This window comes from Varanus komodoensis, unplaced genomic scaffold, assembly GCF_004798865.1.
Source record: "Varanus komodoensis strain SLA01 unplaced genomic scaffold, ASM479886v1 scaffold12, whole genome shotgun sequence".
NCBI lineage: Eukaryota > Metazoa > Chordata > Lepidosauria > Squamata > Varanidae > Varanus > Varanus komodoensis.
The window spans coordinates 29,097,006-29,124,938 of NW_025335349.1; the positions used below are offsets into that span (position 1 = coordinate 29,097,006).

Here is a 27,933-nt window from a genome sequence, read left to right on the forward strand (position 1 = left end):
GGCTTTTTAGAACTCCACTGGAAACAACTACAGCGCAATACTATGTGCGCTGAGTACTAGGTGGAGGTCTCTGTGTGTGAGAGGCCTCTTCATCTTTGCTGCTGTTACTGCCGATGCTTTCCTCTTGTTTGCAGCAACTTGAGTTCTCTTTAAACAGTAATGGAGTTACATGGTAATAGGAATAATGGTAAAAAGATTTTAAAAAAGTGCGGTCTCCCTGATTAAAACATGTGCCATGCTTATATGTAGGTGCCGCCCTATGACCCCCATGAGCCCTCGATGCATGTAAGCTTCTGAAGTCAGGTGTGAAGTACTGCAGCAGCCTTCTATGAACATAGCTGCTGCACCTTATCCAGCTCAATGCTTTCACTCAGCCAGCCTCATCTTCAGCATGCCCCTTTTTGCTGTATCCAAAGGCAGCCAATATGGTTCTTACTGCACCAGCTGTGAGAGAAGCTGAGATTCTAAGGAATCCTCTGCATCCCACCTGCCCCACAATGCCGAATGTGTCAGAAACTTAAATGTGGTGTCGTTACAATTCATTGCTCTTACTTCAATGCTTGGCAGTGCAAACTGATACGTTTGCAGTCTGACTGCTCTGTACACATTATACAACTGCTGTATTTTTATACAATCCAAGTAAATGGAGATGGACAACTCTTAATGGATGGTTCCAGCGGATATATAAATCTATCATAGCATAAATGCTTAAAGTTACTATTTTGTGTATAATGCTTCCCAGCACATTTATTTATTGCCTTGTTTACTGTTATCATCGAACTCTGAGCTGACATTTCCACTAGATCTTCATCATATCTTTGGCATCTCATTTCTAATATTACTGTCAGTTCCAATCAAATACTTGGAAAATAGCAAAAGTTCAGTTACCTGCCCTGCCCCCTGCCCTATTTCCTGCCCCCAGCTACTGAAAAGAAGTTATTCAGTGACTAGAGCAGCTGAACTTCATCATAAATAATCTACTTTCATTTTAAAAAACCAAGAACTTTTACCAGACAAGGCTATTTCTGATATAATGCAGACAGGTTATATATTTACCCAACATACAGTAAATCCTGAAATCCTAGGCCATTTTCTCCCTTTGGCATCCCATCGCAATTTGTGGCAAAATGTTTTTGAAAACCATGTTAAAATAAAAGTCTTTAAGTTGCTTTTTAAGTTTTACTACCAATTCATAAATTATATTGATAAACAGACATTATTGGCAACATGACTGGTAGCCTGTGAGAGAGATGAAATGAATGTGGAATTTGAGTTACTACTGTGAATTTACAATCATGGTTGCGTACAAAATTAAATATTGTATTTCCAGATGAACTACAAATCTGTACATATTTAACACCTAAAACATGGTTTCTGCTTTGCAGTTTTTCATCATAGTCTTCCAGAAGTAAGGAATGTGCTTTTGCACAGTCTGTGATCATCAGTCTTGAATAGCAGAGCAAATCTCTAATGCAGAGTCCAGATACTACGTTGTTGTATTAATTATAACCTGGGAGTGGCAGTTTCTCTCCTTTTGCTTCAAAAAAGGTGTAAGAAAGAGTGATCAGGTCAACTTTGGCCATCTTTGGGTCTTCTGCAAATTCAGGATCAATGAAGAAAAATACTGGCATGTCAACTTCCTCATGGGGATTAAGTCGTTGTTCTTCAAAACAAAAGCACTGGATATTTGGGAAGAATGTTTTGTGGTACATTCAGTGTTATGTTGTACATTCAGTGCTAAACCAACCTTTATCTCTACAGTCTGTGTTGATGTTAATCTTCAGTAATTAGTTCAAGTGAGTTAGTGCAGCAATATTATAAAAAAAAACTTTTTATGATCAGTTCTACCTGCAAACAAATCCATGTACTATTCACTTTCCCACTGTCAAGCAACTATCTTGTGACAAGTATATCTGTCCAAATATGAAGTATTTAATGAAGAGCTAGTGCCCTAATTACCACTGATGGCAAATTAATTATTAGGGTTATGTCTCTTTTGGGAAATGCAAAATTTGAACTATTAAACAAATCATAGTAATATTCTATGTTTTAGAAGTGGTAACAGAACCACTGAAGGAAATAACTGCAGCTTCTTCAAAGAAGAAGATGAAGCTAGCTCCTGAATCAAAAGAATAGCATCCTCTTATGCCACTACAAAGGAAGACCATTCCCAAGGAGAATTACCATAGATGTATTCCTGGGTATGGCTGCTATTGTGGATTAGCACAGAATCAGGATCCAACTATAAGTTGGAGAAGTTGCAATATTATAGCAGCTTAGCAGTTCCAGCCCATTCTTGGGAGCATCATACTTCACTTACTTGTATCTTATTGAAATACTGTCCAGCTTCAAAAGGCACCACATTGTAGGTAGAGATTCCAATTATTGGCTTATCAGTAGGATTCCTTGCTTTGTAAAATGCTAGTGCAGTCTCTCCTGGAACAACCTATATATATAAAAAAAATCTGTAGCAATTTCTCTTGCTTCTCATCACTTAGGCTTCCTTCACTGACAAGTAACATGTACCTGGATTTTAGGTAACATGAAGTTTGTGCTTAGGATAATTGCAACTGACTTAAGTTACACTAAGCACTCACTCAGGTACACAAATCCTGTGCACCGAGGAACATGCTGAGCCAAAAATTTACAACATTCCAGTTCAAAGTAGATCCAAATCAAGATGTTACCTAGTATTCAGAGCAAAGGGAGTGTATCCCCATGCAGGTAGGAGGGAACAAACTTGCATAAGGAAGTAACTTCAGCAAACAAAAGTCTCTGGAGCATGTTACTTTACTGCGCCAACCCAGAAGACATGGAAGTGCACCATGGCTCGCCCAATGCTGCGGCATCATAGGGGTTATTTTCTTTCAAGAGTGTGCAGCTGAAAGGGCAATCACAGCAGGATGCTGCATTACCCTAGCTGTGAAAAGCTACAGCTGTGTGACAAACTGCCACATCTGCACTCTGAGCAAACTGTCAGTGGCTGTGGAACTGAGCCTGGTTTCCCGGAGACGATATTTATTTGCTATTGGCAACTACTTAATTACAAAGCTATGCTGTCAGAATGTAACCTAGCCAAAGCAAGGAGTATTTTCAAATACTGACAACTGGCTAGCACAGCAACTGCAACAATAGGGGATCTATTAAACAGCTTACTATTTACCTCATTTTCTCCTGCTTCGTAAAGGTTCATAATTAATTTGAAATGCAGGAGAATTCCAAATGAGCAACAAACATCGCACCAAGATCTTGTTCTTTTGAATGTAAATGTCCACCTGAACAGTTAAGTTCAGAGCAACCTGTAGACTGAATGCCTGACAGAAGTAAGAGAGGGGAATTTAAATACTACCAGTCCAGCATGCGTGACAAGTTTCCCAATATTTTTAAATGAGCAGGTTATTAGACCAATATTCACATCAGTGCATATGTGAGAAAGTCTGTACAAAACTCATTTACCAAATTGTAAATCACTCACATATACTTCAGTCTGCTGAGGTCTGAAATTCCACTGAAGACTTGCATGTACATCTGCATTGAAGGTAACCTTAATAATGCGATCTTTTATAGGCTCCATTGTTTCAAGCTGGTCTGAAGCATGACCTGCTACTGCTGACCCACCAAGTCCGGTAGCCTTGAAGGAAAATAAATTGTAATTAACAATGCCCTGGCTGGAAACAGAAGACTTAAACAGAATCAATCCCTTTACTGAAAGAAGCAACTATCAAAAATATATTAAACTTAGCCCAATAACATGTTGCAAGAAGCCAGATGCCTACAGAAAGCCCACAAGCAGAATGTTTTATTAACATTATATGCTGCTTATTAGTGACAGATTTTATTTTCTTGAGCTCCAAAATGAGTGCAGATGGGGACTGCACCAAGAAATTAAAAGACACTTGCTCCTGGGGAGGAAAGCTATGGCAAATCTGGACAGCATACTAAAAAGCAGAGATGTCACCCTGCTGACAAAAGTGCATATAGTCAAGGCTATGGTTTTCCCAGTTGCAATGTATGGCTGTGAAAGCTGAACCATAAAGAAGGCTGAGCACCAAGGAATTGAAGCCTTTGAATTGTGCTGCTGGAGGAGACTCCTGCCAGTCCCTTGGACCATGAGGCGAATAAACCGGTCAGTCTTAGAGGAGATCAACCCTGACTGCTCTTTAGAAGGCCAGATACTGAAGATGAAACTCAAATATTTTGGCCACCTAATGAGAAGGAAGGACTCCCTGGAGAAGAGCCTAATGCTGGGAACAATTGAGGGCAAAAGAAGAAGGGGACTGCAGAGGATGAGGTGGCTGGATGGAGTCACTGAAGCAGTTGGTGCGAGCTTAGGTGGACTTTGGGGGATGGTGGAGGACAGGAAGGCCTGGAGGAACGTTGTCCATGGGGTTGTGATGGGTCAGTTGCTCTTGACAAGCAGCTATCTAGGCTTCAGCACTTCACCTGAGTTCATTGTATTATCCATGTTTGAACAACACACAAGCCTAACAGTGGCTACTGAACCCTGCAACAAGCAATGGCTCATTGTATTGCCCATTCACCCAGTTTGAGAAAACTACTTTGGAGCTCTTAACTTTTTTTTTTTTTTGGTCTTTACTACTCTGAATTAGTTGGCGCTGTCAACTAATAAAGTGGAGAAAAGGACTATGTAAGCTGCCTTAAGAGTTTTGCAAGAAGAAAAAATGCAGCATATAAATCTAATAATTCAGAGTCATTCATAATAAGGAAACTTAGCATAATTGTTCCGCTATTTAAAAAAGGTAATTGTGCAGACCCAGAAACTATAGACCCATTAGTTTGATACCCCACAAAAATCTTTGCCAGATTTCTACACCAAAAACCAGAGGAGTGAGCCAATTAAAATGCTATTTTAGCAAAAGAGCTGGCTGGCTTTAGATAAGGAAGGTCTATTATTGATAACTGTTTTATCTTCTTCCATTTCATATGTACATGACAAAGGGCAGATACCCTTTTATTGGATCTATTGATTTAAGTGCTACCTTTGATTCAATAAATAAGACATCTTCTCTGGAAAAACTCACTAAAATAAACAATGATCAGAGACTCCTTTTTCTTATACAGTCTCTATACTGACACTATAGAACCAGGGGTAAATCAAGCTTTAAACAAGTGGGATTCCCACAAGTAAAGGAGGTCATCAGGGATGTATTTTTGTGTCAATCCTCTTTAACTTCTATATTAATGAATTTGTTCCCATGCTTCATAATCAAAATGTTCACATGCCAAAGGCTTTGGATAAACCAGTGAACATCCTCCTATACGTGGATGATGTCCCCTCCACCCCCACCCCCCCGGCTCAAGTTGGTTTGTGGAAGCTACTGAGAAAATTTAGTGCTTATTGTAGGGAAAATGATTTGTGATTAATAGCAAGAAATGAAAAGTGCTAATTTTTATTTATTTATTTATTTATTTAGAAAATGTCTATGCCGCCCCATTCGCCGAAGCCTCGGGGCGGCTCACAAAACATCAATTAAAATATAATACACTAAAAATATAAAACGAATTAACAATATAAAATAAGTCACCCTGGCCAAAGAATAAAATAAGCAAATAATATTAGCAATTAAAATGATGTTTGAATAAAAAGGTCTTCGCCTGGCGCCGACCTTTTGGTAAGAAAAAGAAGTGACATAAGTGGTTTTTGGACTCAAGTGATATTGAACAGGTGAACTCATATATTTACCTTGGCCTAAATATATTTCTACAGGATCCTGGGCATTGTAACTAAAGAAAAATGAGCTAAAAGCAACTGACTGTGCTCAATCTTTGAATAGTCTCATGAACTACAGACAACCTGGCTCTCTTGTCAGTCATCAAGGTATACAAGGCAAAAGTGTTGCCGGTACAAATTTATACTGTGGAAATCTGGGGAATTTCTAACAATAAGGAAATAAATAGGGTCCAAAATCGCTTTTTACATATGATTTTAGGGATGGTTCCAGCCTATGGGCTTAAAACTAAATTTGGAATCATAACCATTTCAGACTAAAAGCAACTTGGGGTATTCAATTATTGATTCAAGTTAGTTTGAGCAATGTCTAAAACCTTAGAAACTTCCTGGCTTCATAAATTCATAAAGATGTTGCCAAGCAATGGTTTTAGTATGGGGGCTATAAGCTTTCCTAGCACCAATATAAAAAATGCTGTCAAATTAAGGATTTCAGACTGATATAGCTGCAGTGTTAAACTCAAAAGTCATGAAATGACTATCCAAAACTACATTTCAATTTAGGGAAGAAAAATATCTGTTTTTTTAATATGAAATGGGACCAATGCATAGCCTTTACTAGCTTCTGATTTGAGATAATGGATACAATGATGCTACAGGGTAGATTCCAAGGTATTTCAATGAAAGAGAGATTATGTATCTGTGGTTACCCTGTAGAAGAAGAATTAACATATTATTAACTTGAATGTTGCTTAGATTCAGATTATAGAGAACATTATATATCCTTATTTCTTAAATACATGAGAAACTGGTCAGTGAAGGATAAATTCTTTTTTCCTCTTACAAGGTCCCAGCTTTTTGTGTTCCAGAGAGTTGCCCGTTTTGCTCTCAGAGCAGCCAGAATAAGGAAAAAAGAAATGGAAAAATGGACTAGCTAGCAGATTTGATTAAAAATTTTAATACATTGGGGTTGGTATATGATTGGTTTATCAGCTGTCAGTCACAAATTATATTGTTTATACATATTATATATTGTAATTCTTAAATCTTAATATGCTATTCTTAATTATAATATATGACTTTTAAATATTAATGCAAAGTTTTAGTTTAATGATTGCTTTTAATGTTCATTTGTTTCTGTTTGTTTGACATGTTTGAAAGACTTATTCAATAAAATTATTCATTCATTCATAAATTAAAAAGCACCAGTCACAATACAGAGTTTGGGGAGCCACTTCTTGTATTTTTGTATTGTGAAAATTGTCCCTTTTTACTCTCTACGTCCTGTTTTTTAACTAGTTAGCTATCATGAGAGGTTCTTTCTCCTGTTATCCAAGAACCACTACCTTCACCCAGGAACCTTTGTCAGGGACTATTTTGAAAGCATTTTAAAGTTTAAGCATATTGTGGCGACCAGATTCCTCTAATAATTTTCTGTATATAAAAGAAAACTTTATCAACAAACCATGGCCTAGAACACATAAATGTTAAGAAGCACATAAGTTACTTCCATTAGAGCTGCAGATTTAGGGTGCAATCTACTGAGAAGAAAGTCCCTTTGAATTTAATGCGACATTCACAGGAAAATGCGCACAGCAGAACAGCATCTTTTTTGGCTCAAAGATCACATCTGATGCTAGCTTGGGAAACAGGACACAAGCAAAAATAGATATACAAAGAGAGAATGCACACACCTCAGCAAGCCTTCCCCAAAAATGGTATTTCATCATTACTAACTGCTGCAAGGAAAAAAAAAACTAAGGATCTTTGGGGGATGAAATAAAGTGACGGGGGGGGGTGGTGTTGGGGGTGGTCCAGCCACTAAAGACCTGGGGGGCAGACTGTGCCCCCGGTAGTAGAGTCCACGACCCCAGAGTGGCTCTCACCTGGCAATAGAGACGGTAGAGCGGCACGGCAGCGTACGACAGCCCTGCCATGCCCACCACCCCGGCTGCCAAGTAGGTCAGCATCGTCTTGTTCCGGCGGCTCCTGTATTCCTCCTCCTGCTGCCGCCACCGTCGTTCCTGCTGCCAGCGATCCCCAGAGAGGGGCTCGGTGCTTTCGGCACGCCGCGCGCCATAAGCCGAGTTGCCGTGGAGACCGAGCCGCGTCCGCCACGGGCCCCATCCCCGAGCAGCAGAAGCCCCAAGGCAAAGACAGCCCCGCGCGCACGGCCCCATGACTTTTTCCGGTCACGTGGACGGGCTTCTCGCGGGGGCTCAGTCGGCAACTATCGCGCGAATGGAGGAGAGCGAGCGAGCGGGCGGGCGTGCCGCGGGTCAACGTAACGCGCGGTACTGTCGCTTTTGGTGCTGCTTGCAGCACGAGCACGGCTGACTACGGCGGCCGCGGGGGGTAAGTCCGCGTTCTCGTTACCTGCCGCTGCCGCCACCGCCTCCTCCTCCTCCTCCTAGCCCCGCCTCTCTGCGGTCGGAGCAGAAGTCGCTGCTTGCAGGCTCAGGCAGGAAAGGAAAAGCCATGCCCAAGGCTGAGTGTGGGGGACGTGCGTCCCATACATGCACGCCCCTGTGGTCGCGTCCGCACGCCTCTTCGCAACTGCGGAACGGAGCAGGGGCTCGCAGCGAAGCAGCAGCCCCGGCATGAGCTTGCTCGCGGGCATTCAGCTGGCCAGCTGCTGATAGGCGCAAGGCCTGGTTCCTGCGTCCAGCTGGCGCTCCTGCCCCGAGAAGATACCTTCTGGACGCACCGAACAGGACAGGAGCGCGATGCTCAGCCCTCCCTCCGGCTGTTGCGCCCCAGCAAGTGGCACGCAGCCACCCATTTCCTCGCCGCCTCCTGCTGCTCGCTGCTTCTGCTGCTGCCTGTTACCGGGTTCAGTAGAAACAAAAATCGCCGTCAAGGCATGGGGACAGGTGTACAAAAGCACCCTGAGGCACATTAAAAGAATAAGGGTGCGGCCTTGTGGATGTGGTTGGACTGCAATTCCCAGCATTCCTGACCATTGGTCTTGCTGACTGATGGGAGTTGGAGTACAGCAGTATCCAAACAGTCACGTGTGCCCCACCCCTGAAAGGGTTCGGTGGTATGGTCTCATGCTTCAAACATTTGCTACAACTTCTTTTTGCATTCATAAACCCTTCTAGGTTGTTCATCATCCCCCAGCACTGTTACCCATGCCCCATCACTCAGAAGGGGGGGATCTTGAGTGTGGGGGAAATAATGGTACTTTCTTCTAGCCCGATCAGATGCTGTTTAGCCATAAAAGGCAGAGATCTTTTCCATGTGTTTCATATATTTGCATACATGTCGACCAGGGCTGGAATTGGAGGTTTATGCACTGCTTCTTGCCAACCTGGGGTCTCAGTCAAGCCCTTCAGGGTTCCACAGATGGTCACATCCCCTTTCTGGGTCCCCAGCCCATTTCCCAGTTTGTGTGCACCCACCCCATTTTGGCTGGAGTATGCTGGCCCTTTTCTGCCTAAATTTGCATAGAATTCCTCAATCTAAAATGTGTGGGTATATTTTATATTTGGCTTCACCCCTTTTGCCTTTGGCTCCATCCCTGTTGCTTTCAGCCCTGCTCACTTGTGGCCTGGAAGTACTTCTCCAGGTAGAATTTGTCCTTCAGTCTAAAAGAGGTTCTGTGCTTCTGGCTTAGATACTGAGAGGGAGCAGGTGGTGGTTTTGAAGGAGTCAAGCTTAGAATTGCACTCTAGTAACTTTTCTCAGAGCAGCTTTGCATGATAATGGGGAAACCCTAGAACAAGCCATATGTTTTAGGGTGGCTTGTAAAATATCCTAACCACTCTCACCATGTTTGGATGGCACAACACCTGGCAGAGGTAATTTGGCAGATTCCAACTGGCATGCACAGACAGGGAAAAGAAGTCACAGTGGCTTTTTTTTCCTGACCACGATGAAGCCAGGCAAAGATTCTGTTCCTTTGAGAACAACAGATCCAAAAGGTTACCTACCTCTGGGGGATCTAATCTGGGAGTGTCCACCACTAACTGCATTGCTGCAAAAAGGATGTAGGGAAATGTATGAACATGGATGGTTATGAAACTAACAAGATTGTTCAGATTGCTTGTCAGTTTTCCTCTTGGAGGTGGAAAGATTATTTTAGACATTGCAAAGCACCATTGGGAATTTCCTTCCCAATACAAATAGCATTCAGGAGAGGGGACTTTTCATGGAAACTATCTCTCCCCCCCCCCCCCCGCCGCACAGTTCCAGTCCTGACTGCCCCCCCATTGCATTAGCCATTTGTGTCTGTAAGATCACTGAAGTTAACTGCAATAGAAAGAGAAGTAAAAATTGCTACTTTCTTTTGCTCAAGAAGCCTAAAAAATAAAATCCAAGTAAATTGCAGGATATTAGCATGAAGAGCCAGGAGGGCAATTCAGGCCTATCCAGTATAATCAGTTCAAGCAAAATGTTCTAAGAACCCGTGTTAACAGTCAAAGGCACTTCATATACTACAGTCATGTCATTGTTCTTATTTGTATTGGAGGCAGTGGCAGGTCAGGTGTTTGACTGTTTCACCTGAGCAGGTGCAGCAGATGTAACTATGGATATGGACCCAATAACAGAAGATCTGGAGAGCAGACACTGTTGCAGCTTCTTGAAATCAAATAAAAACCCAAATGGGATCACTGATGTGTTCCTGAGAATGCATAATGCATTCTGGTGGGCAGATTGCTTTAAATAGATAGTCTTTAAATTGTATTCTGCAAAAGGATCACAGAGGGCAAATTTTAGCATTCGCAAAAATAAGATGTTGCTTACTTGAAGTCTGTTAGATGGAAACATCAGACTAAAATTGAGGGGCAATGCAGGCAATCTTTGTACTGTTTCCAGTACGTGCCTACAACAGGGGCTTGATGGAACAGAGGCCTGAACTTTGCTGTCATAGGTGAATTATTCATGTGACATACCGGATTTTAGAGATTAACTAGAAAGAGAGACTCATTTCAGTCTGCTGAGATTTTTTTAGTAACACAAAGTGTGCCGGGTATAAGCTTTGCACTACTGAATATGAACCTTTTCAATGCCTTCTAGGACGGTGTTGCTTCATTTGTATTGATTTTCTGTTAAGAATGCGTCTTCTGTTGCCAGTGGAAGAAAGAGAACCAGAACATTTTGATGGGCTTTCTCTCTTATATTGGTATGCTAAGTGGTTAGATTTAGCTGTTCTAGCCTTCCAGAACTATTTGAAGTCTGTAATAGAAATTAAGCTATTTTCACCTTTGCTAAACTTAGAGGTTGCTAGAGGCTTCTTCTGTACCACAGTACTAATGTTGTGGAATTCCATCCCTGTGTTATTTAAAGAGTGATTTTGGTTGCTGAGTTGGTTTGCAATTTTTAATATGTCTGTTTTGGTTTTTGGTTTAGTGTTCTACCTTTTATTGTTATACATCTCCTTGGGTGCTTTATGCATCAGGGACAAAGAAATGACTCATTAAATAGTGGTAATATATCAATAATTGTGACTTATTTCTTCTACTGGTAGTTCCCTTCATCCTGCATCCCCATCTCCAAATGCTGCATTTTACACCAACAGTTACTTCATTTGGCTCACAGAAATGTAAACAGATCATGTACTTATTTGTGTCTCCCTGAACTCTGACTGAGTTTTTACCTTGACTGCTAATGTTGATTTTCAGTAGCCTTGCCTTCAACAGACAATTGCATATCTATTGGCTGTGCAATAGGAATGTCACAAAACATCAAACATTAAGACACAATCTTAAAGTTCAGCATTCACAGGAAAAAAATAGCAAAATGCAGCATAACATTTCTTGTTGCAGTGTTTAGCCCTTATTAGACAGTCATTTTCTGTTTGCAGATATTTACTGTTTATAATGTTGAGAATTACTCCATTGAAATGCATGGGGCTGCTCCAAACTCATTGGTTCATACCCTTGGGGCTCAATTTTACCTCAGCTGGAGCAAAAATGTATATTCTGTTCAGAATGTCATATTAGAGCAATGTCCTTTCAAGCTACCTGATAATTAGACATTTGCTTCATTGTCTGTGCCAAATAAATATTATTTTAGGTGACAAGGTTATGATCTGCCACGGGGCTGCCTCTGTGTTGCTTTCCCCTGTGTTTATTTGTTACCCTGACCTGGAAAAGGATAGAACATGCTTTGCTTGGGCAAAAACCCAGGCTGTCCACTTCCTTTGCCTTCTGCTTTAATGCCTGATGAAGAAGCCACGGAAGTATTAGCAGTATTGCAGGGTGGTTATGCAGCACAGAGCTGGGACAGCTGCCCTGACTTTAAGGCGAGATGACAAAGAGGGAGAAGATGATCTGCATCACTACTGAATGCTGTATTCTTGGCTCTAACTTCATGACATGTGCTTTAAATGTGCCCTAACAGCACTGCTGGGACTGATACTGCTATTGTAAATGGTACTTTATGCAGAATATATTGTCCAGAATCAGCGCAATAGTTCTTGCAAAGGTTGCATTTAATCCTTCGTTAATCTTTTGCTAGCTGCCTTGAGCTTTCTCTTGGGAAAAGAAAAGTGAGATATAGAAATAATAAATACATAAATAAAACAAATGCACCACGAACTGCCAGGTTGTAAAAGGGAAGCAAATGAAATTTCATCACTTTTTGGTAATATTTTATGATGGTGCTAAAATGGGAGGGTGTTTCCTACATTTCTAAGCAATAACTCCAGTTCTAGAAGCTGTCCTCATTTTTCTGATCTTGAGAGGCAAGATGCTGTTCCCTAATGTGTAATGCACTGCAACTTCTGACCTTTTTCCATTTTTTTTAAATTTATCTGTTCTGTCCACGAGTAATCCCCGTAAGAATTATACAAGTGAGCTTTCATACAGCGCAACTGCTCTGAAACCCGCCATTTCTGCTTTCCTTTTCAAAAGGACTATTATGGGCTCTCATGGAATCAATTGAGCTATCCATTGCTTTGCATTTTCAGACTGCCAAAACGGATTAGGTAATTAGATTACGCATTCAATTTACTCTTAAAAAAATGGGAGTGCTGTTGCTGTGCCCCTTCTGGGCACTTGCAGGCCGTTCTCCTCAACAGATAGGAGCTGAAATGCATAAAAATACTTAGTAGTAACCTCGGTATGTTCCATTGGGAAACAACTTGCTTATTTCTTGCTTCCTTTGCTTGCTGCACAGGCATTAAAATTATCAGAGGCTATGGCCAGCAATATGAAGAAGACTATGGAATTTTCATCTAGAGGATATTACCCGGGATTTTGGCTGCGGTAGACAGTAAATCATTACTTTTACTGGAATCTTGGTTCCTGACATTGGTACTAAAGTAACGATCACTTTGTGCACTAATTTTTACTGTACTTCCTCATGTACAACTAGATCTGATAAGAGATGATCAGGCATGAGACACTTGCTTTATTTGGATTGCAAACCATATGTAATTATAGTTGGTGAAAGGTTTCAGTGCCATACATTTGCAGGGAGTTCGGTACCATACTGTTGGGTCTTGATTCATTGCAATGACTGCTATCAAAGGAAAGGGTTGATAGGTGATAAGCTTGCTTCCTGCTGGCAAGTTGGAACAGTTGTTTTGTGATAGCTATGCCACAAAATTGAGTTCACACAATACTGCACTTTTCCTGACATAAATGCTCCAAGAAAAGCCAAAATGGCAGGTGGCACTCTCGTGTGATAATAATCCTATTTGTTTGCATAAATAGTGTGGATGGAATTATTCAGAAAGAAATTAATCCTATGGCTGTCAAGTTTATATTGCTGAGAGTGTACTGGAAGCATTATGGCATTATTTTGCAGGAAAAATGATAGAAAAGTTTTATATATGTTGGAACCAGTGGCCTACTTTTAGTACTGATTTTACTGCTAACTCATTTAGCCAATTTACCGTTCATTATTAGCTTCTTTCTTTTTAAGGTCGATTACTTATCGGAGACTTGATTTTAGAAGTCAATGGTAAAAACCTAAATGGTGTAACTAACGAAAGGTATGCTTTAGACATTTTAATTATAAAGACAGATCAGAATAGCAAGCACTTGCATTTGTCTGTTTGATATGAATATTCTGGTTCCAGTTAGTTATATGAATGTAGAAAGGTGCTGTCTGCAAACGCTAGGGCCACACAGTCAAATTGCTTACATGTAGAACTCAAGTATGAACCGTGACATCGGTGCCTGCATAAGCCCCGCTCCAGCATCGCTGGGAGCACAATGCTGAGTTAGACCTTCCTGCAGCTGAATGTGCTTACAAAGTTCCCATGATCAAAACCTCTGATAAGGCAGGGTTTGTGGCTGCAGGGGCTTTGTGAATGCATTTGACTGATTGTGCTGCACAGGCCTCTGCATGCCTTCCAAGTTAATGTGTAGAGTGGGTTCTGCTCACATGGGAGTATTGGAAATGGGGCTAAAGTTCCCCACCGCATTTTAGCCCTACACATGAGCCAGAGAATGCTTCCATGGGGCTTCAGAGGCGGACAATGTAACCCACTAGGTTTGTTTTTTTAGCCAAATCCTCATGTTCAGTTATTGCAAACATCAGTTCTTTAAAAGGACAAGATGGCCAAAGTTTTTGATACACGCAAGTTGTTGACCCCTACAGATAGACTTTGCCAAATCTTGCCTGTTTAAAATGTTTGGGATTTATTGGTTGTTAAGCCAACAAACAATAGAATATAACTTGGCTGTGAGTATTTATAGACTAGAAGAAGAAAGAATATATGATCTCTTAAAGCTCTTTGAAGGTAGTCCTGTGCCAATATATACAAAGTAGTGATGTGCATCTCTGGTATGGCTTTTGGGGTCTGAGTTGGTCCAGCAGTTTAAAAGAAACACTATTTGCATTCTCGGAACCACAAGTGGAGCTTCTCTTGTAGCGTGAGGCTTCCCAGCCTTTTATTTTCCACGTTCAGTGCATACTCCAAAATATAATTCAGTGGAGTTTTTCCAATGTTAGTCCTGTTTGAGCAGATCCATTAAAATGAAAGAAACAGAACTCAGACTAACATTAGGTAGAGCCCACTATTCTTCAGAGAGTTTCAGGGGTGTGTGTGTGAGAGAGAGAGGGGGGTGGAATGAATTGGTGGAAATCACAGAGCCCCATCCTTGAGTACATTGCCTTACCCATTGCATCCAAACCAGTTGTCTCAAAAGGTTTGCACAAGATAGAAGATGGAGAATTATTGACAGCTAGTCTACAGATTAGAAATTTGCCCACACAATATCTCTACAAGGCACACCTGGCATTTTCAGTTTAGAAACTTGAACCCATCTCTTTCCTGTCCAATCCCAAATTTTCCTAATACTAATGAATCATTAAAAGGTCATGCAAAATAATTTATTCCATATTCTATTGTTATAACATAAACGGGTTGCTTCATGACACTTCCAATTTAGATATATTTAGTTATTGACCATCATGGGATTTTCAGCGGAACATGCTTCCAAGCAAACCTTCTTAGAAACATGACTTTCTTGTGCCAAAAATATTTTTGCCATGTATGCATTGCTTTGTAGAGATGATAGCAGAGCCCCTGCAGCACCTTCTTGTAGCATTTAACTGTTGTTCCAGTCTTGCAGAGCTGTTGGCATACTGCGAATGGCATCAGCAACAAGTCACGTGTCCTTACTTGTTGCGAGGGACGAAGAAGCAAAGTAAGAAAATGCTAGATTTCTCCAAGCCTATAGAACAGCCTTCTCAAACTTGATGCTCCCCACATGAGTTTGGACCACATCTTCAGTCATTCCTGCACAGCGTGGCCAATTTGTGTGAGCAGGATGGGCACTTGCTTCTTCCTGTGCCTGCCAATTCCCCCTTCAAAAACCCTCCCCTTCAAAGCAGTTTTTCCTGTAGCCAAGCTTGGCTCCCCTTCTGAGATTCATTTCCTTTGAAGAAAATATTATTGGAAGCTAATTTCACAAACTAATTCATAGGCTACTTGGAGAAAACAATTGGAAAGATGGAAATGGAAGCTCCTGAGCATGTTGATCAAAGCAAAAAAATAGACCTGTGTTAAATGTGCAAGATTCATTTTGTGCATCAAGAAAATTAAACTACAATAGTGTATTTAAAATTTATGGAACACATTCAAGTGTTCTTATACTGCACATGTGTTTTCAACAAGTTTTATTCTGAACTTGCCATTACTGTCTTTGTAGAAATGTCACTTTGGAATTGAATTTTTTCCCTCAAATGTTGCCTTTGGAACAAGAAATATAAAAGTAAGCCATGGAAAATCATGGTGCTTATTGACAGTCTGGATCAGCCTTTGCCAACTGGGTGTCCAGATGTTTTGGACAACAATTTCCATCAGCCTGCATTTCCTATTATTATGTTATATTGTGGTTGAGTGAAAGGAAATGTGCTCTTTTAGAAAGTGCTGTATAGAGAAAGTTCTCTACATATTCTCCCTCTTTTACCCTCTAGCAGAACCATACAATCCGTTAAAATATTTCTGTCCTCCTTTCTCCCTGCATTTAAAGTTAGTTTAAAGTAAACCAACTGCATTAATCCACAGAAACCTAGAGAACAAGAATACCTAGGATGATTGAACAATCCAGTGTCTTCCAGATGTTTTGCTCCACAACTCCTGTTAGCACTAACCAGCACAGTCAAAGACGGGATGTTTTAGACTGGAACACTGCCTAATAACCTTTTGCAGAGTCTTTTGCAAGCACCTTCAAGTTTGGGCACTGGCAGGCTTGACTGGGTACCCCTTCCCACCATATTGGAGATGCCACCACTGGCTGTGTAATCCTGTGCATGCCTACTTACAACTCAGCACCCTTGAGTTCAGTGAAGCCTACTCCTTGGTAGAAGGAAGCGGGATTCCAGCTTCAGTCTCTGTCCTGCGATCATGTGGGCCCGACTTCCATGAAGGAAAGTGCACTGAGCAGGCTCTCCTTGGCTGATGTGGGTTGGGAGAGGGAGCCAGTAGCCAGGGCACATTGGGCAGCATTCGGAGATGTCAGCCTGCAAACTCCGCTCTGCTGAATCTTTCCATTGCACAAGTGATTGTGCATCACAGTCACAGAAAATGGTTGTGCAGGCAGTTTGTAAGACACAACTGGTGGCCCAGCAGCTTGCACACACAAAATATGGAGCCAGAACAAATTGTGCAAGTGTAATATACAATCACCTGCACAAATTAAACTTTGAATTCTCCTCTTGCATAGTTCTGAACCTGAGTTTTTGGTAGCCCAACATCATTTGTGTGGGCAGAATGACCCAGCTGGATGCTGCCTCTTGGGCTTTGTAAGTGTGGATTCAAGGCATTGAACAGCTTGGCTAGATTAAGAAAAGGTTTCCCCAGTGCAGTTTCTAAAACACCAAAGGCAAATTGTCGAGACAGAGTCTAATATTGTTCACTGCAAAAGTCTTGTGGAATGATGCAGAAGCTTATGGACTTTAATTATTCAAGATGGTTAGAGAAAACTAGGTCGGCATTCCTGGGCTGCAAGCAGAGCAGGAAAGCACCTCAGAGCTGTGCAGTAGGAAATCAGAGAAAACAACTTGCATATAAACAGCAATTACACCTTAGAAGGTGCACAGAAGCACAGAGTTGTGGGAATTATATGAGGAAATGAGCAGAATCTCCTTTTGATGCAGCTGGCTGCAAGCATTGTTTACTGCTTTGTCCTGATCAAGCAACAACAAGCTTAAGAGGCATTTTGGTGCAACCAGCCTTACAGGAATGCAGAAAACCAAACCTTTCATTTTCTCACCACCTTCTTGCATATCCACAAAAAGCCTGCAGTCTCTTGGATAGCACTGCTTTCTTGAGCAGCATCTGTTGGAAGGGGCAATTGTGCATCAGCTGCACACGACAGACCAGCTCATGCCTTTTGCTGCTTTACATTCACATGCATGTATGAATTAGCACTGGCTGCTTGCACTAGCTTTTGCAATGTCAGGCATCATAGTGCAGGGACTAAAGCGGGGATGAGGAATGTGTGGCCCTCAAGAAGTTGCTGGACTGCAATGCTCATCAGCCCTAGCTAACATCACCAGTGGAGAAGGATGATGGGGCTTGCAGTCCAGCACCTGGGGACCCAGACATTGCTCTTCTATACTTTCAGCCCCTGTGCACGTATCTCTGAAAATTTAGATCACGGTCTTTAGAATGTGTAGAAAGTTCAGCCCCAAGCAAATGGGAAGCTGCCCTTTCACTGTAGAGATGAAGGATTTTGAAAGCCTTTGTCAGGTTCACCTCTAGAGTGAAGGGCCTTCTGCAGATTCATGGTAGAAGAGAATGGGGGAAAGCTTTTCCGTTCATCAGTGCAGCCCTTGTGCCCAGTCTACCAGGCTTTTACAAAACCTTCTGCAGAATGTATTGCTTTGATGACAGGAACGTAAGGATTAGCCATGGGAAGAGGGAACAGCCAGCATGGACGGTGGATCGATGGGAATTTGTCTATGGGTGCCAGTGCAGATAGGAACAGAATTCCCAAGCTGATCTGGCCAGGGGCTCTGAAGAGCAGAGCAGCACTTGTAAGCCCCTGGTAAGTGTGGGAGCAGCACAGCTTCTAGGCCTGATTGAATGCCCTGCCAAGCTCACTTCCGAGTTGCCACTTGCAGGCCAAAAGGCCTTTCAGTGGGTCAGTGGCTTCAAGAACGCAAGCTATTTTACACTCCTGTTCAAGGTATGTGCTTCAAGGACTGGATCTGAGCAGATCTGACTCCTGCAGTTGAGGCCAGGCTACCTTATGTAATACGGAATCAGCCTGCACTGCAGGGAGGAGCAACTGCAAAACCCCAGCCATGATGCGTACGGCCTACACGGCTTCAGGAGGTGTTGTAGCAGTCTTCAACCTGATGCCTCCCAGATGTGTTGCACTACAATGCCAGCATCCCCAGTATATATGGAGTGTAGACCAACACATCTTGATAGTATTGCTATATACTACCAAGTTCCATCTTCCTAAAGTTTTTACTTCTACATCACCATTTCTAGTGGGCTGAGAGTAAGAGAAACATTGGTGCAGATGTCCACTGCAGTGGATCAGGCTGAGGAAAACAAGATTTTCCCCCAGCAGACAAGCCAGATGTTCCGGCCCTACTAAGTATATGTTTCACCTTCATCTTTTTGTTTTGTTTCAGGAAAGAATTTCTAGACCTGATGGAGAGGTGCAGCTCCCATAGTAACACAAGCTCTGCAAGAAATTCCCCAACACAGCTGCTAGCTGGTGAGCTGCTTGTTATATCTTCAGTATGCAGCGTAGCAGAATAGTAGAGGATGGTTGGTGGCCTGGTGGCCTCTATTAATATTTCAGGTTGGTAAAAAACTGCTTGCATGAATTGGAAGGTAGACCTTTAGCCCATATTCTATGTGTGGGCTGATGTTTGATGGACAGGAAGGACATCTCTGTTCAATCATATATATATTTCTTTATGGGGTTGAGCATGATAGAAGTGAGATATTGCCCCCTACAGGTTGATGCACACATTACAGAACAGAATTTTTTAAAAATTACTACATTGCAATTATACCTAGCAAGAGGAGGAAAACGCCTCGAAATCAACAGCTCAGAGCTATTTCAGTACCAGGAACCCTTTATGAATCATATAATTACCAGCTTGCACCAGGTCTGATCATCTATGCATGCATGTTACAGAAAATAGCTGTGGATATATTCCAGCTCTTCATTCTTTAGTTTCTGGAAGATCTCTCTCTCTCTCTCTCGTTAGACTTATATTTTTAAAAAAAAACAGCAATTTTTGGCCCCTTATGTATTTATTGTTGTTGGACTCTAGTCCCTTTAAAATACTGGGAAAGGTTGGAATTCCATCACAAAGGGCTGCTTCCTAGCTCACTGCTTTGGTGTACCTTGTCCAGGAGCTGGTAACATGACATAATTACCACGGGAACAACCATGCCTCACTGCATAAACAGAAAGGTCTTATAGCAGGCAGATACTAAGCAGTGAGAACAGCTAAGATACAGATAGTTTATGACTTTGTTGTCACAAGAATAATTCAGAAAGCAGGAGTGCTGTACTAGAACCCTAATATAAAAAAAACCCCACTTGGTGGGGTGCCAGAGGTCCAGCTGAATGCAGGCTGGCAGCCATTCTGTGCACAATAAAAGCAGTTCTGCATATAAATCCCAAATGTTGTATTTTTACAGACTGGTCCAAGGAGCTAGATTCAGGCTGCAGTCATTCTGATGGCATAAGTTTGAATCCTGTTGCTGGGAGGGAATACTCTGGAACAATCATGGTCAGAGTATTTGAGTAGGACTGGAGAGATCTGGGTTTAAATCCCAGCTTAGGCTCATGGGGTGACCTTCTTAGCTTGGCCAGGCTACCAGTCCTTTGACTTTTCACTACTATCAAGAAAAAGTTTCATGGTAGTGTGATCGAGAGAGCAACCAATGTTAAAGGAAACCAAAGCACAGAATAGGATAGCGTTGCTTTCAGATAATTACACTATAGCTGGTGAAAAAGATTTCCTGATCCTTCCTCTGTTACATACTTATATAATAGCTCTGCCAGCCCCAGAAACCAGGGCTTTATTAAGTGATTTGTCTTTTATGAAAAATGTAATTTGCTTGTCCGCCTCTTTCTTCCTCTGAGGCAAAGCTGCCGATGGCTCCTCTTCAGGATCGTCTTCCAGGTCACCAAGCCCTCAGCTGCTACATCCAATAGGCATGATTACAAAGCACCACGGAAAGAACTCCACAGCAACTTCCCTTCCAGCATCTGCAAAGTAACTTTCATAGATGTGTTTTTCAAGAGGGAAACAGCAGCACTGGAAGGGGCAAAGCACCCCAGGTGCCGTCATGTGGGAGGCAAATTTGTAGGTCTAGTGCAGTGCATTGCCAAAACTTGAAGAAAGTCACATCAAAGGAACTTTTGTTTACTTTCTTCTACTGTTTGCTACTTCTCCACAGATGCATACGGCTTTGAAAGTGAATTAGCTGTGGATAATATCACATGTTTCCTCTCCTCTGCCACCTGTTGTGTGTCCCCCCCCCCCCCGGTAAATGGACTGGATGCATTGCATGCCCCGCAGCAGCCTTTTCCAACCTGGTATCTACCAGAAGTGTTGGCCTACAACTTGCACCCTCCCGATCAGCATGTCCATTTAGCTCAGTATTATCTGCTCCCTGAGTGTTGGGTCTCTTTCAACCCAAGGACTACATTTCAATTTGGAAATGCTCTAATCTAGAGGTTGGCATTCCAGAGCCAAAAATACCCATCTCGTTCACCATAAAGGTCTTACAGCTCCTGGATCCAGCAAATAGGAGAGCTGTTTCAGCCTTTTGGAGTGTAGGAGAAAGCTGTGCAAAAGCTAGGAAATTGTGCAACAGTTGGTGATTGCTGGGAAAAGGGTGGGGCTAGAGGAAGGGCATGTAGCCATTGGGGAATATGAGAGCATATTTGGTGCCCTGAGGAGGGCTGAATTTAGCACCCAGATCTGAGGCTTTGCACCCCTGGTTTATTCTGAAGATCAGTGGCTCTCCAGGTTCTCAGGTATAGAGTAATTCACCTGGCCTGCTACCTAGCACTCTCCACTGGAGATGACAGAGATTGAACCTGGGACCTTCCACATGGTCTCTACCCTTGATCTGGGGTCCCTTCACTAAGGTCTCCCTTTACTTCTTTTATCTTAGCCTTCTCTTTTCTCTAAAGAAATGAATAATCTCTGAGCCAATCCTGAAGGCAGAATAGTATCAAGGTCCTGGCTTTTTAATGCTGCCACTGATGGGCGAGGATCTGCTCTGCCTATTTGACAGGCTGCTGAAGAGTTCCTAATATGATCACTGTTGCTTTGCCCTTCCACTTTTCCTTTCCTGGGCCCAAGCGAAATATCCTGGCCTTCCATGAGGATGTGCACCCCAGAGAATCCACAGCAGAAACACCCAGTCCACCCATCACTGGACCTTTCTGGAGAGACACATTAGATGTCCCATTTTCTCAGTGGAGAGCTGTCTCATACCCCTAAACATCTCTGCATTCTTTGGTGTTTGTACTGGTATCAGCTCTTAAAACCCATCTTTTATGTGCACAGGAGCAGAAAGTGCTCCCAAGAGAGGTTTTTATTGTGCACTTGTCCTACCTCAAACATGAAGTTTTATGGGAAGGAGCAGCATCCTCTTCCATTTATAAGCCCCTCATGTTTTCCTCACAGTTTCTTCTGTTGTTTCTTTACCTTAAGAACATCTGCTAAGGAGGGAAAGACAAAATAGCTGCACAATGTATGGTGAAGGGCCATCACTCGGGGTGTTGGGCATGCCTTACACCTGGATCAGACTTTCTCCAGAAAGGCTAGGGAAGGGGGAGGAAATCCTGCAGATCTCCTGCTTAGTCTTTGTCAGCAATACTGGACGAGATGGACAACACCATATAAGGCAGCTTCCTCTTGTTTGTACAATGCCTTTCGGTTGCTAGTCAAGGACCCCACCATCCGGAAGTACGCATACAAATGGGATTCCATGGCATCTTTCTTTGATGGCCAAAGGTAGCATTGTCACTTCATTCACCAAAGCAGATCTGTCTTTATGAAATTAAACCTGCATTAGGCTCCATCCCCAGTCTTCCTGGTTGGGCAGGACTGCTTCATTCAACTTCCCTCCTGCTTGTTGAGAGCCATGGGCACTCTGAGCATACTTCCAAGAAAGGAAGGGAGATGCCCACTGTAAGCCAGTCCTCGCACAGGCTCTCCCTTTCTCAGTCACTGACCTTTCGAAGCTAACTTTGCTTTCTCTTCATGTTTAGTGACAGCATGTTTCAGATTATCACCGTTTCCAAGGGAACAGGCCTCGGCTTGAACATTGTAGGAGGCACGAACAGGAGTGAAGGCCCCTTGGTGTACGTTCTGGAAGTTATTCCTGGAGGTGATTGTCATAAGGTAGATAACTGCCTGAGGGACTTGTTTGTGCTTCATTTTCCATGCAGTCCAGGCTGGTCTAGCAGAGGCAGGGCAGTGTGTGTGTGTGTGTGTGTGCGCGTGTGCGCGCTTACTCGTAGTATCTGTCCAACTATTGTAAGCACTTTTCAAACCCGTAGAATTTGATCTACGGTGCTTTGCAGTGGTAGAAAACCAGCAGGGATACATCACCAGGCTCCTCTCAGTCCTTTTTTCAGTGAAATGGTTACTATTTGCTGATATTGGCAGTGATGAGCACAGTTAGGGTTGCTGCGTCTTTGCTTCCAGTGCAATCACAGTTGTAAGAATTGAGTAAGACCAGAATGAAGACTTTATCTTCCTCCTCCTCCTCCTCCCCCCACTCCACTTGGAGGCAGGCAGAAAGCATTTGTAAGATTTGATTGGCTTTTTGCACACTGGCCAGGGTGAGCCAGGAGCCAGGTGCTGTGGGACCAGCCTGTTGTCCTTTGTGAATGGGTATGGCATTGCCCAGGAGCTAAAGAATATGTATTTTCCTAGCAAAAATGCCCTGAAGCATGAGAGCTAGATTTCCCATGGCCACTACCATCCTTTGACTCTGTGGCAAATCCTGTGGGCATGGAAGAGGACTCTCTGGCCTCCAGAGCCTCTGCGCACAACAGACAGCATCTTCCCCCGACTTGCATCTTCTCCCGCAGCAGTTAGGATGTTTGAAGCCTTCCATTGATTTCAGTGGGAAGTCCATTTCATTGTCGAGGTCAGGGGGAATCTGGACGAATTCTCAACGGAGGAAGAGAAGTCTAACCCTTCCTTCAACCTTGCAAAATCCCACCCCCTGGCACTGTAAGCCAATGGGAGATTTTTCTGTAGCCTACTTGCAGTGGGGGAGAAGTTCACAGCAGGAAGGGAAGATTCCTGTTGCAACTGCAGCTCTTCCGAAATTGCTTCCTGATGTTCCCCTTTGTGTGGGAAAGTGTCTTACTAGATGACAGGAGACTTTTCCAAACCTTAATACCTCTGTGGACACAAATCTCTGGGTGTGCACGTGTGTGTATGTGTGTGTGTGGGGGGGGGTCCCATCCCCTTTAGCTTTGATTCCACCCATGTTTGGCAGAGAAGCCCAGCCACCTGTGGCAGGAGGGCTCCAGAAGGTTCCCTGGAAGGGAATGAAATTCCCTGCATGGGAAAGGTTTCCCTTCCAGGAGGTTTTACCACCACTGGGTTCATCCCCATTGAGGAAGAGGAAGCGGGCAGCAGTGCCGATGACTGCTTTAGGCAAGAACTGAGAGCAAAGTGAGTCCTTACCAAGTCAGTTCTGAGCTTTGAAACTCTTGGGCCTGATTAAACGGGCTGCATTGGGAAAACTCTTACTTGAAACCTCCTTTCCCCCAAAACTAGCCACATCTATAGCTATAACACAAGTTATATTAAACTCCTTTGATATTGATATTTAGCTACTAGAGTGATAAGAATAATAAATTAATAATTGTGTGTGTGAGCACAATATTATATTATAACATGTCTGTTGGAGACATACTACTTCCAGGCCTGGTCTCGATGGTGGCATCTTCATGTCTGCGCGATCAGCTTGCCGTGACAGCCCCACGCTTGGTGCTGAGCTCAGTACACAGATGCACAGACTTCCCCATCTAGTCAATTTCAGTCTCCTCCCCACAAGCAGCACCACAGCTTTGTGTTAGCATCTGGCCTCACAAAGCAGTTGGGAAAACCTGCATATTTTGGTGATCATCCACACTGGTTTATCCTTCCTTTGCAAGTAGCTGTCCTTTCCATCAGGAAGAACAGCCCACGGTTCCTTAGGGAAACAGTCAGAAGAAATTTCAAAGGGAGAATGTGCTGCCTGCTGCCGCTGTCACCAGGGGTCAGCATTGCCACTTGCATCAGCATTCCTTCCTTCGGTAGAAAGAAGCATTTTGCTGCACTTCCAAATGAGTGCTCAAGAACAAATCAGATGCAATTGCTGAGAGGCAGAGTAGATGAAGTTCTAAATCAGCCTCTAAGAATGTAAGCCAATCTGCTTATGGAGCACAGAAACAGATGTCTGTGTTGGTTCCCCAGATATGCCAAACTACAGTTCCTATCACTCCCAGCCAGCATTGCCAATGGGGGGAGTTGTAGTCCAACATATCTGGAAGGCAATGTGTTAGGGAAGGCTGCTATATGATGTGGGGGATTTAATAGTAGTTTCTTTGTGTGCCTGATCCCATATCTGTTTAGCATCCCTTTCTAGATTAGAAAGTAAGAATTTAGTATGCATACTTCCCCCTGCTTTTCTTCCCCTTCCACCTCACTGCTCTCTTATCCAAACTCTCGGCTGCTTGAACCCTGGGTCCTTGCTGCAACCCACATCACTGACGCTGGCCTTCCAACCACCTCTCTTCCCCACTCCAAGTAGATTAGCTACTCTTATTTGCTTCATGTAGCTTGATTAGTGCATGCTCACAACCTTACATCTCCTTGAGACAGCCTTAGCTTACCAGAATGTCTTGCTTCTGGTGCAAAGTATCTTCATGGTGCCACCTTGAGAGAGAAGGGAAGAGCATTCCTTGTGTTGTCTCCCTGGTGACATTTTCTGTCCAGCCAGATGGAATTTGAAATATACCATAGAGTTCCAGTCCTGCCTGTACCAGAGACCATGACTGTTGGTCAGTTCTGTGTCAGTAAAAAGGGTATAGTTATGATCTCCAATATTGCACTACTTTAAAATACTCTGAACATTAAAAGTAGTCTAGGAATTTGGCAAGTCCAGAATTCTGATGATGGCAAGAATCCTAGTGGGCTGAATTTTCTGTCATTCTCACCTTATCTGTAAAGCCCACTCAAGACTTCAGGGAAACCAGGGTTCTAGGAAGGCACCCTTGAATTTGAAATGTAGAGCCTGGCAAAATGGAAATATTAGAAGCCTTTCCAGATGGTTCCTAACTGGTTTCAGCAGGCTGTGACTGCAATGGTTTTGGTCATATTCTCCCCCTCTGCAGCTACTCCCATTTGCTTGAAATGTGGCATGTGTTGTAAACAGAGATATCTGTTTGTCCATTCCTGATCTGAATGTTCACCCAGGTTGTATGTGTAGTGGTTGAAACCAGATCTCTTATCCCACCCCTCTGATACAAATTAATCCCTCTCAAAGCTGGATTAACTGGTACAGAAACTTCTTGCAGACTGTCTGTGGCTTAATTCTAAAACAAAACTACCATCTGTGTCCAATTTTATGCCCAGTAAAATTCCACTGTCATATCTGCTTAAAGAAACAGTTCTGGAGCAGCAAAACAGTTCACCTAGATATTAACGCAATCCTCATCTTGCCAGTGCATCCAGTCCTGCCTTATTCCTTCTTTTTCATCCTCTCGCTTCCTCAGGGTTGTCTTGTCTATTTCACTGCAACCCCTTTAGTCACAGACTTCATCGTTTTGATACAATGCACACGCAACTAACAAACAGCGGTGAAAAAAATATAGCTGTTACCTAAAACATGGCTTCTGTTCCATAGTTTGCATTTCCAATAAGCCTTTGCATGTAAGTAACAGGACTGATCTAGCTTGTAGCATGTGCCTAGAGCAGAATTGTCAGTTCACAGTAGATATTCAGGAAAACATAGTACATGGTACAGCTCCCCTGGGACTCTACCAGTTAAGAATGCCCATAGGGGAATCACATTTGCAGCCATCCCAGAAATATAGGACTCCCTGTACAGAGAGAACTTAACACATCAGGGAGAATGCTCGGCTAGAATTCCTCCTATGGATGTGCAGTCTGTCCACAAGGTAATTTGTAGGTGTATTCGAGCATGCTTGGACATTATGGTTCACAGGAGGGGTGCATTGCATCCCCCCCTCACACACACACGCACTTACTTTTCCTGTTCCATTCTCTTGCAAACACAATTAGTGCATATATTAAAAAGCAGGCACTTTTGTGGAGATGGGTGCTTGTTTGCAGCAAATCCCAGCTACCTGGAACTGATAAGTACTGGCTTGCTTGTGCAGCTTTTTATAAAAATATTGCTTCTATGATAGCTGTTCACAGTGGGTACATTATATAACCTGCAATCAGCATGTTCTGTATGCTGCAGGTCACTGCAAAGGGTTGCAATGTTTTGCAAAAAGCAGATCCCGCTTGGGGCAAATGCGTTGAGACAGCACCCTGTAGGGATGTGAGCGGGGAGGAGAACAAAGGGGCCAGAAGCCACCCTCTTGAGCAGTACAATGGTGTATGCCACCCTCTACCCTCTCTGTGTAAAGGCAGACTCCAGAGAACAAAGACTACATCTTCCACTCTAGCAAATTGATCTCAGCCAATCCCCGCTCACAAGGCATCTCCCTTCTAATTTGGCGGATTGAACGCCCCCACTATCCTTGAAAATCAAATATTTGTGTTGACCTCTTTGAACCAGTTGTGGCAACAGATACTAAGTGCTGTTGTTCTTGTTAGGATGGTCGACTGAGAGCCGGCGACCAGCTTGTATCCATTAACAAGGAAACATTGATTGGAGTCACCTATGAAGAGGCAAAAAGTTTAATAAACAGAACAAAACTGAGGTAACTAACTGTATTATGAGACGAGACCGCAAACCATTGCACCTGACATCCGTCTAGTTTCCTACTTTAGATGCAGTCATTTTGACTCTAGCTCTCATGACTGCAGAAGTAATTTTAGATGTGTGTTGATTAGAATGCTAAAAAAGGGTGTAAAGGAGCAGTTAAAAAAGAACTCCTTGCTTGTTGGCTTGATGTCCGTACAAAGGGCTCCTACCTGTAAATAGCTGTGTCAAATTACAAGCTGTCCCTGATGTTTGCGTTTGGGTAAGATGGAGCAGGGAGCAGTTTGGGAAGTAATCATGTAATCATTATGGCCCTCCCCAGATTTATACAGAGCTTACTTTGATCAACAGTTTACCATTTTCTGGAGGTAGCATATGTCTGTTTGGGGTCTGAACCATGCCAAAGGCTCTGGGGTACTGGTAGCACACTAACAACTTACAGCCCTAACAAATTTTAACATTTTCATCCCCTAGCCACTAAAAAATAAAAAGAACAAAGGCAGCCATGTTGGTCATAAGAAAAATCCTGAAGTCCATGTCATGTAATCTCTGTCAGGCCACATGAAGATTCCCAAAATGTGCCAGACTGCCAGATCTGACTTTATCTGGATGTTGACTGCAGGGTCCAATTAGCCTCCCCCTCCTCCCTGATTTCCTCACCACCATCGGCCTGCTTTTTGTAACGTCTTTCCTGATCTTGGAAGCTTGCACATGCTGGTGAACTTTCAGTTGGCTTATGAAAGGTATTCCACTTCACAGATTTTTAATTAAAACAGGTCTTTCTCTGCAGACAGCAACAAAAGCCGTTCCCCTGCATTTTATTTACTTGCTAAAATAAATTTTCCACTGGCAGTATTTAGATAGGGGAAATACTACAAAG

General features: G+C 42.9%; 2 protein-coding genes across 4 annotated transcripts in view; one reads left to right on the forward strand and one right to left on the reverse strand.

The window, feature by feature from the left end:
• Positions 1 to 1,165: 1,165 nt before the first annotated feature.
• Positions 1,166 to 7,865, reverse strand: LOC123019279 (cytochrome c oxidase assembly protein COX11, mitochondrial). Its single transcript, XM_044422063.1, has 4 exons — positions 7,576 to 7,865; positions 3,476 to 3,631; positions 2,321 to 2,446; positions 1,166 to 1,679 (listed from the first exon to the last, which is right to left on the reverse strand). The coding sequence occupies exons 1-4, from the start codon at positions 7,657 to 7,659 to the stop codon at positions 1,500 to 1,502; spliced, it is 546 nt and encodes a 181-aa protein (XP_044277998.1). The 5' UTR covers positions 7,660 to 7,865; the 3' UTR covers positions 1,166 to 1,499.
• Positions 7,866 to 7,957: 92 nt separating this feature from the next.
• Positions 7,958 to 27,933, forward strand: part of STXBP4 (syntaxin binding protein 4) — a 136,753-nt gene continuing 116,777 nt past the window's right edge. The window contains exons 1-8 of one of the 3 annotated variants that reach the window (XM_044422058.1): positions 7,967 to 8,044; positions 12,815 to 12,959; positions 13,565 to 13,634; positions 15,223 to 15,297; positions 18,743 to 18,828; positions 20,218 to 20,350; positions 22,363 to 22,495; positions 26,945 to 27,051. In XM_044422058.1, the coding sequence (XP_044277993.1) occupies positions 15,242 to 15,297; positions 18,743 to 18,828; positions 20,218 to 20,350; positions 22,363 to 22,495; positions 26,945 to 27,051 (515 nt within the window). In that variant the 5' untranslated portion in view covers positions 7,967 to 8,044; positions 12,815 to 12,959; positions 13,565 to 13,634; positions 15,223 to 15,241. Of the gene's footprint in view, positions 8,045 to 12,814; positions 12,960 to 13,564; positions 13,635 to 15,222; positions 15,298 to 18,742; positions 18,829 to 20,217; positions 20,351 to 22,362; positions 22,496 to 26,944; positions 27,052 to 27,933 lie in introns of all 3 variants that reach the window. The other 2 variants (XM_044422057.1, XM_044422059.1) reach the window with 2 other exon arrangements.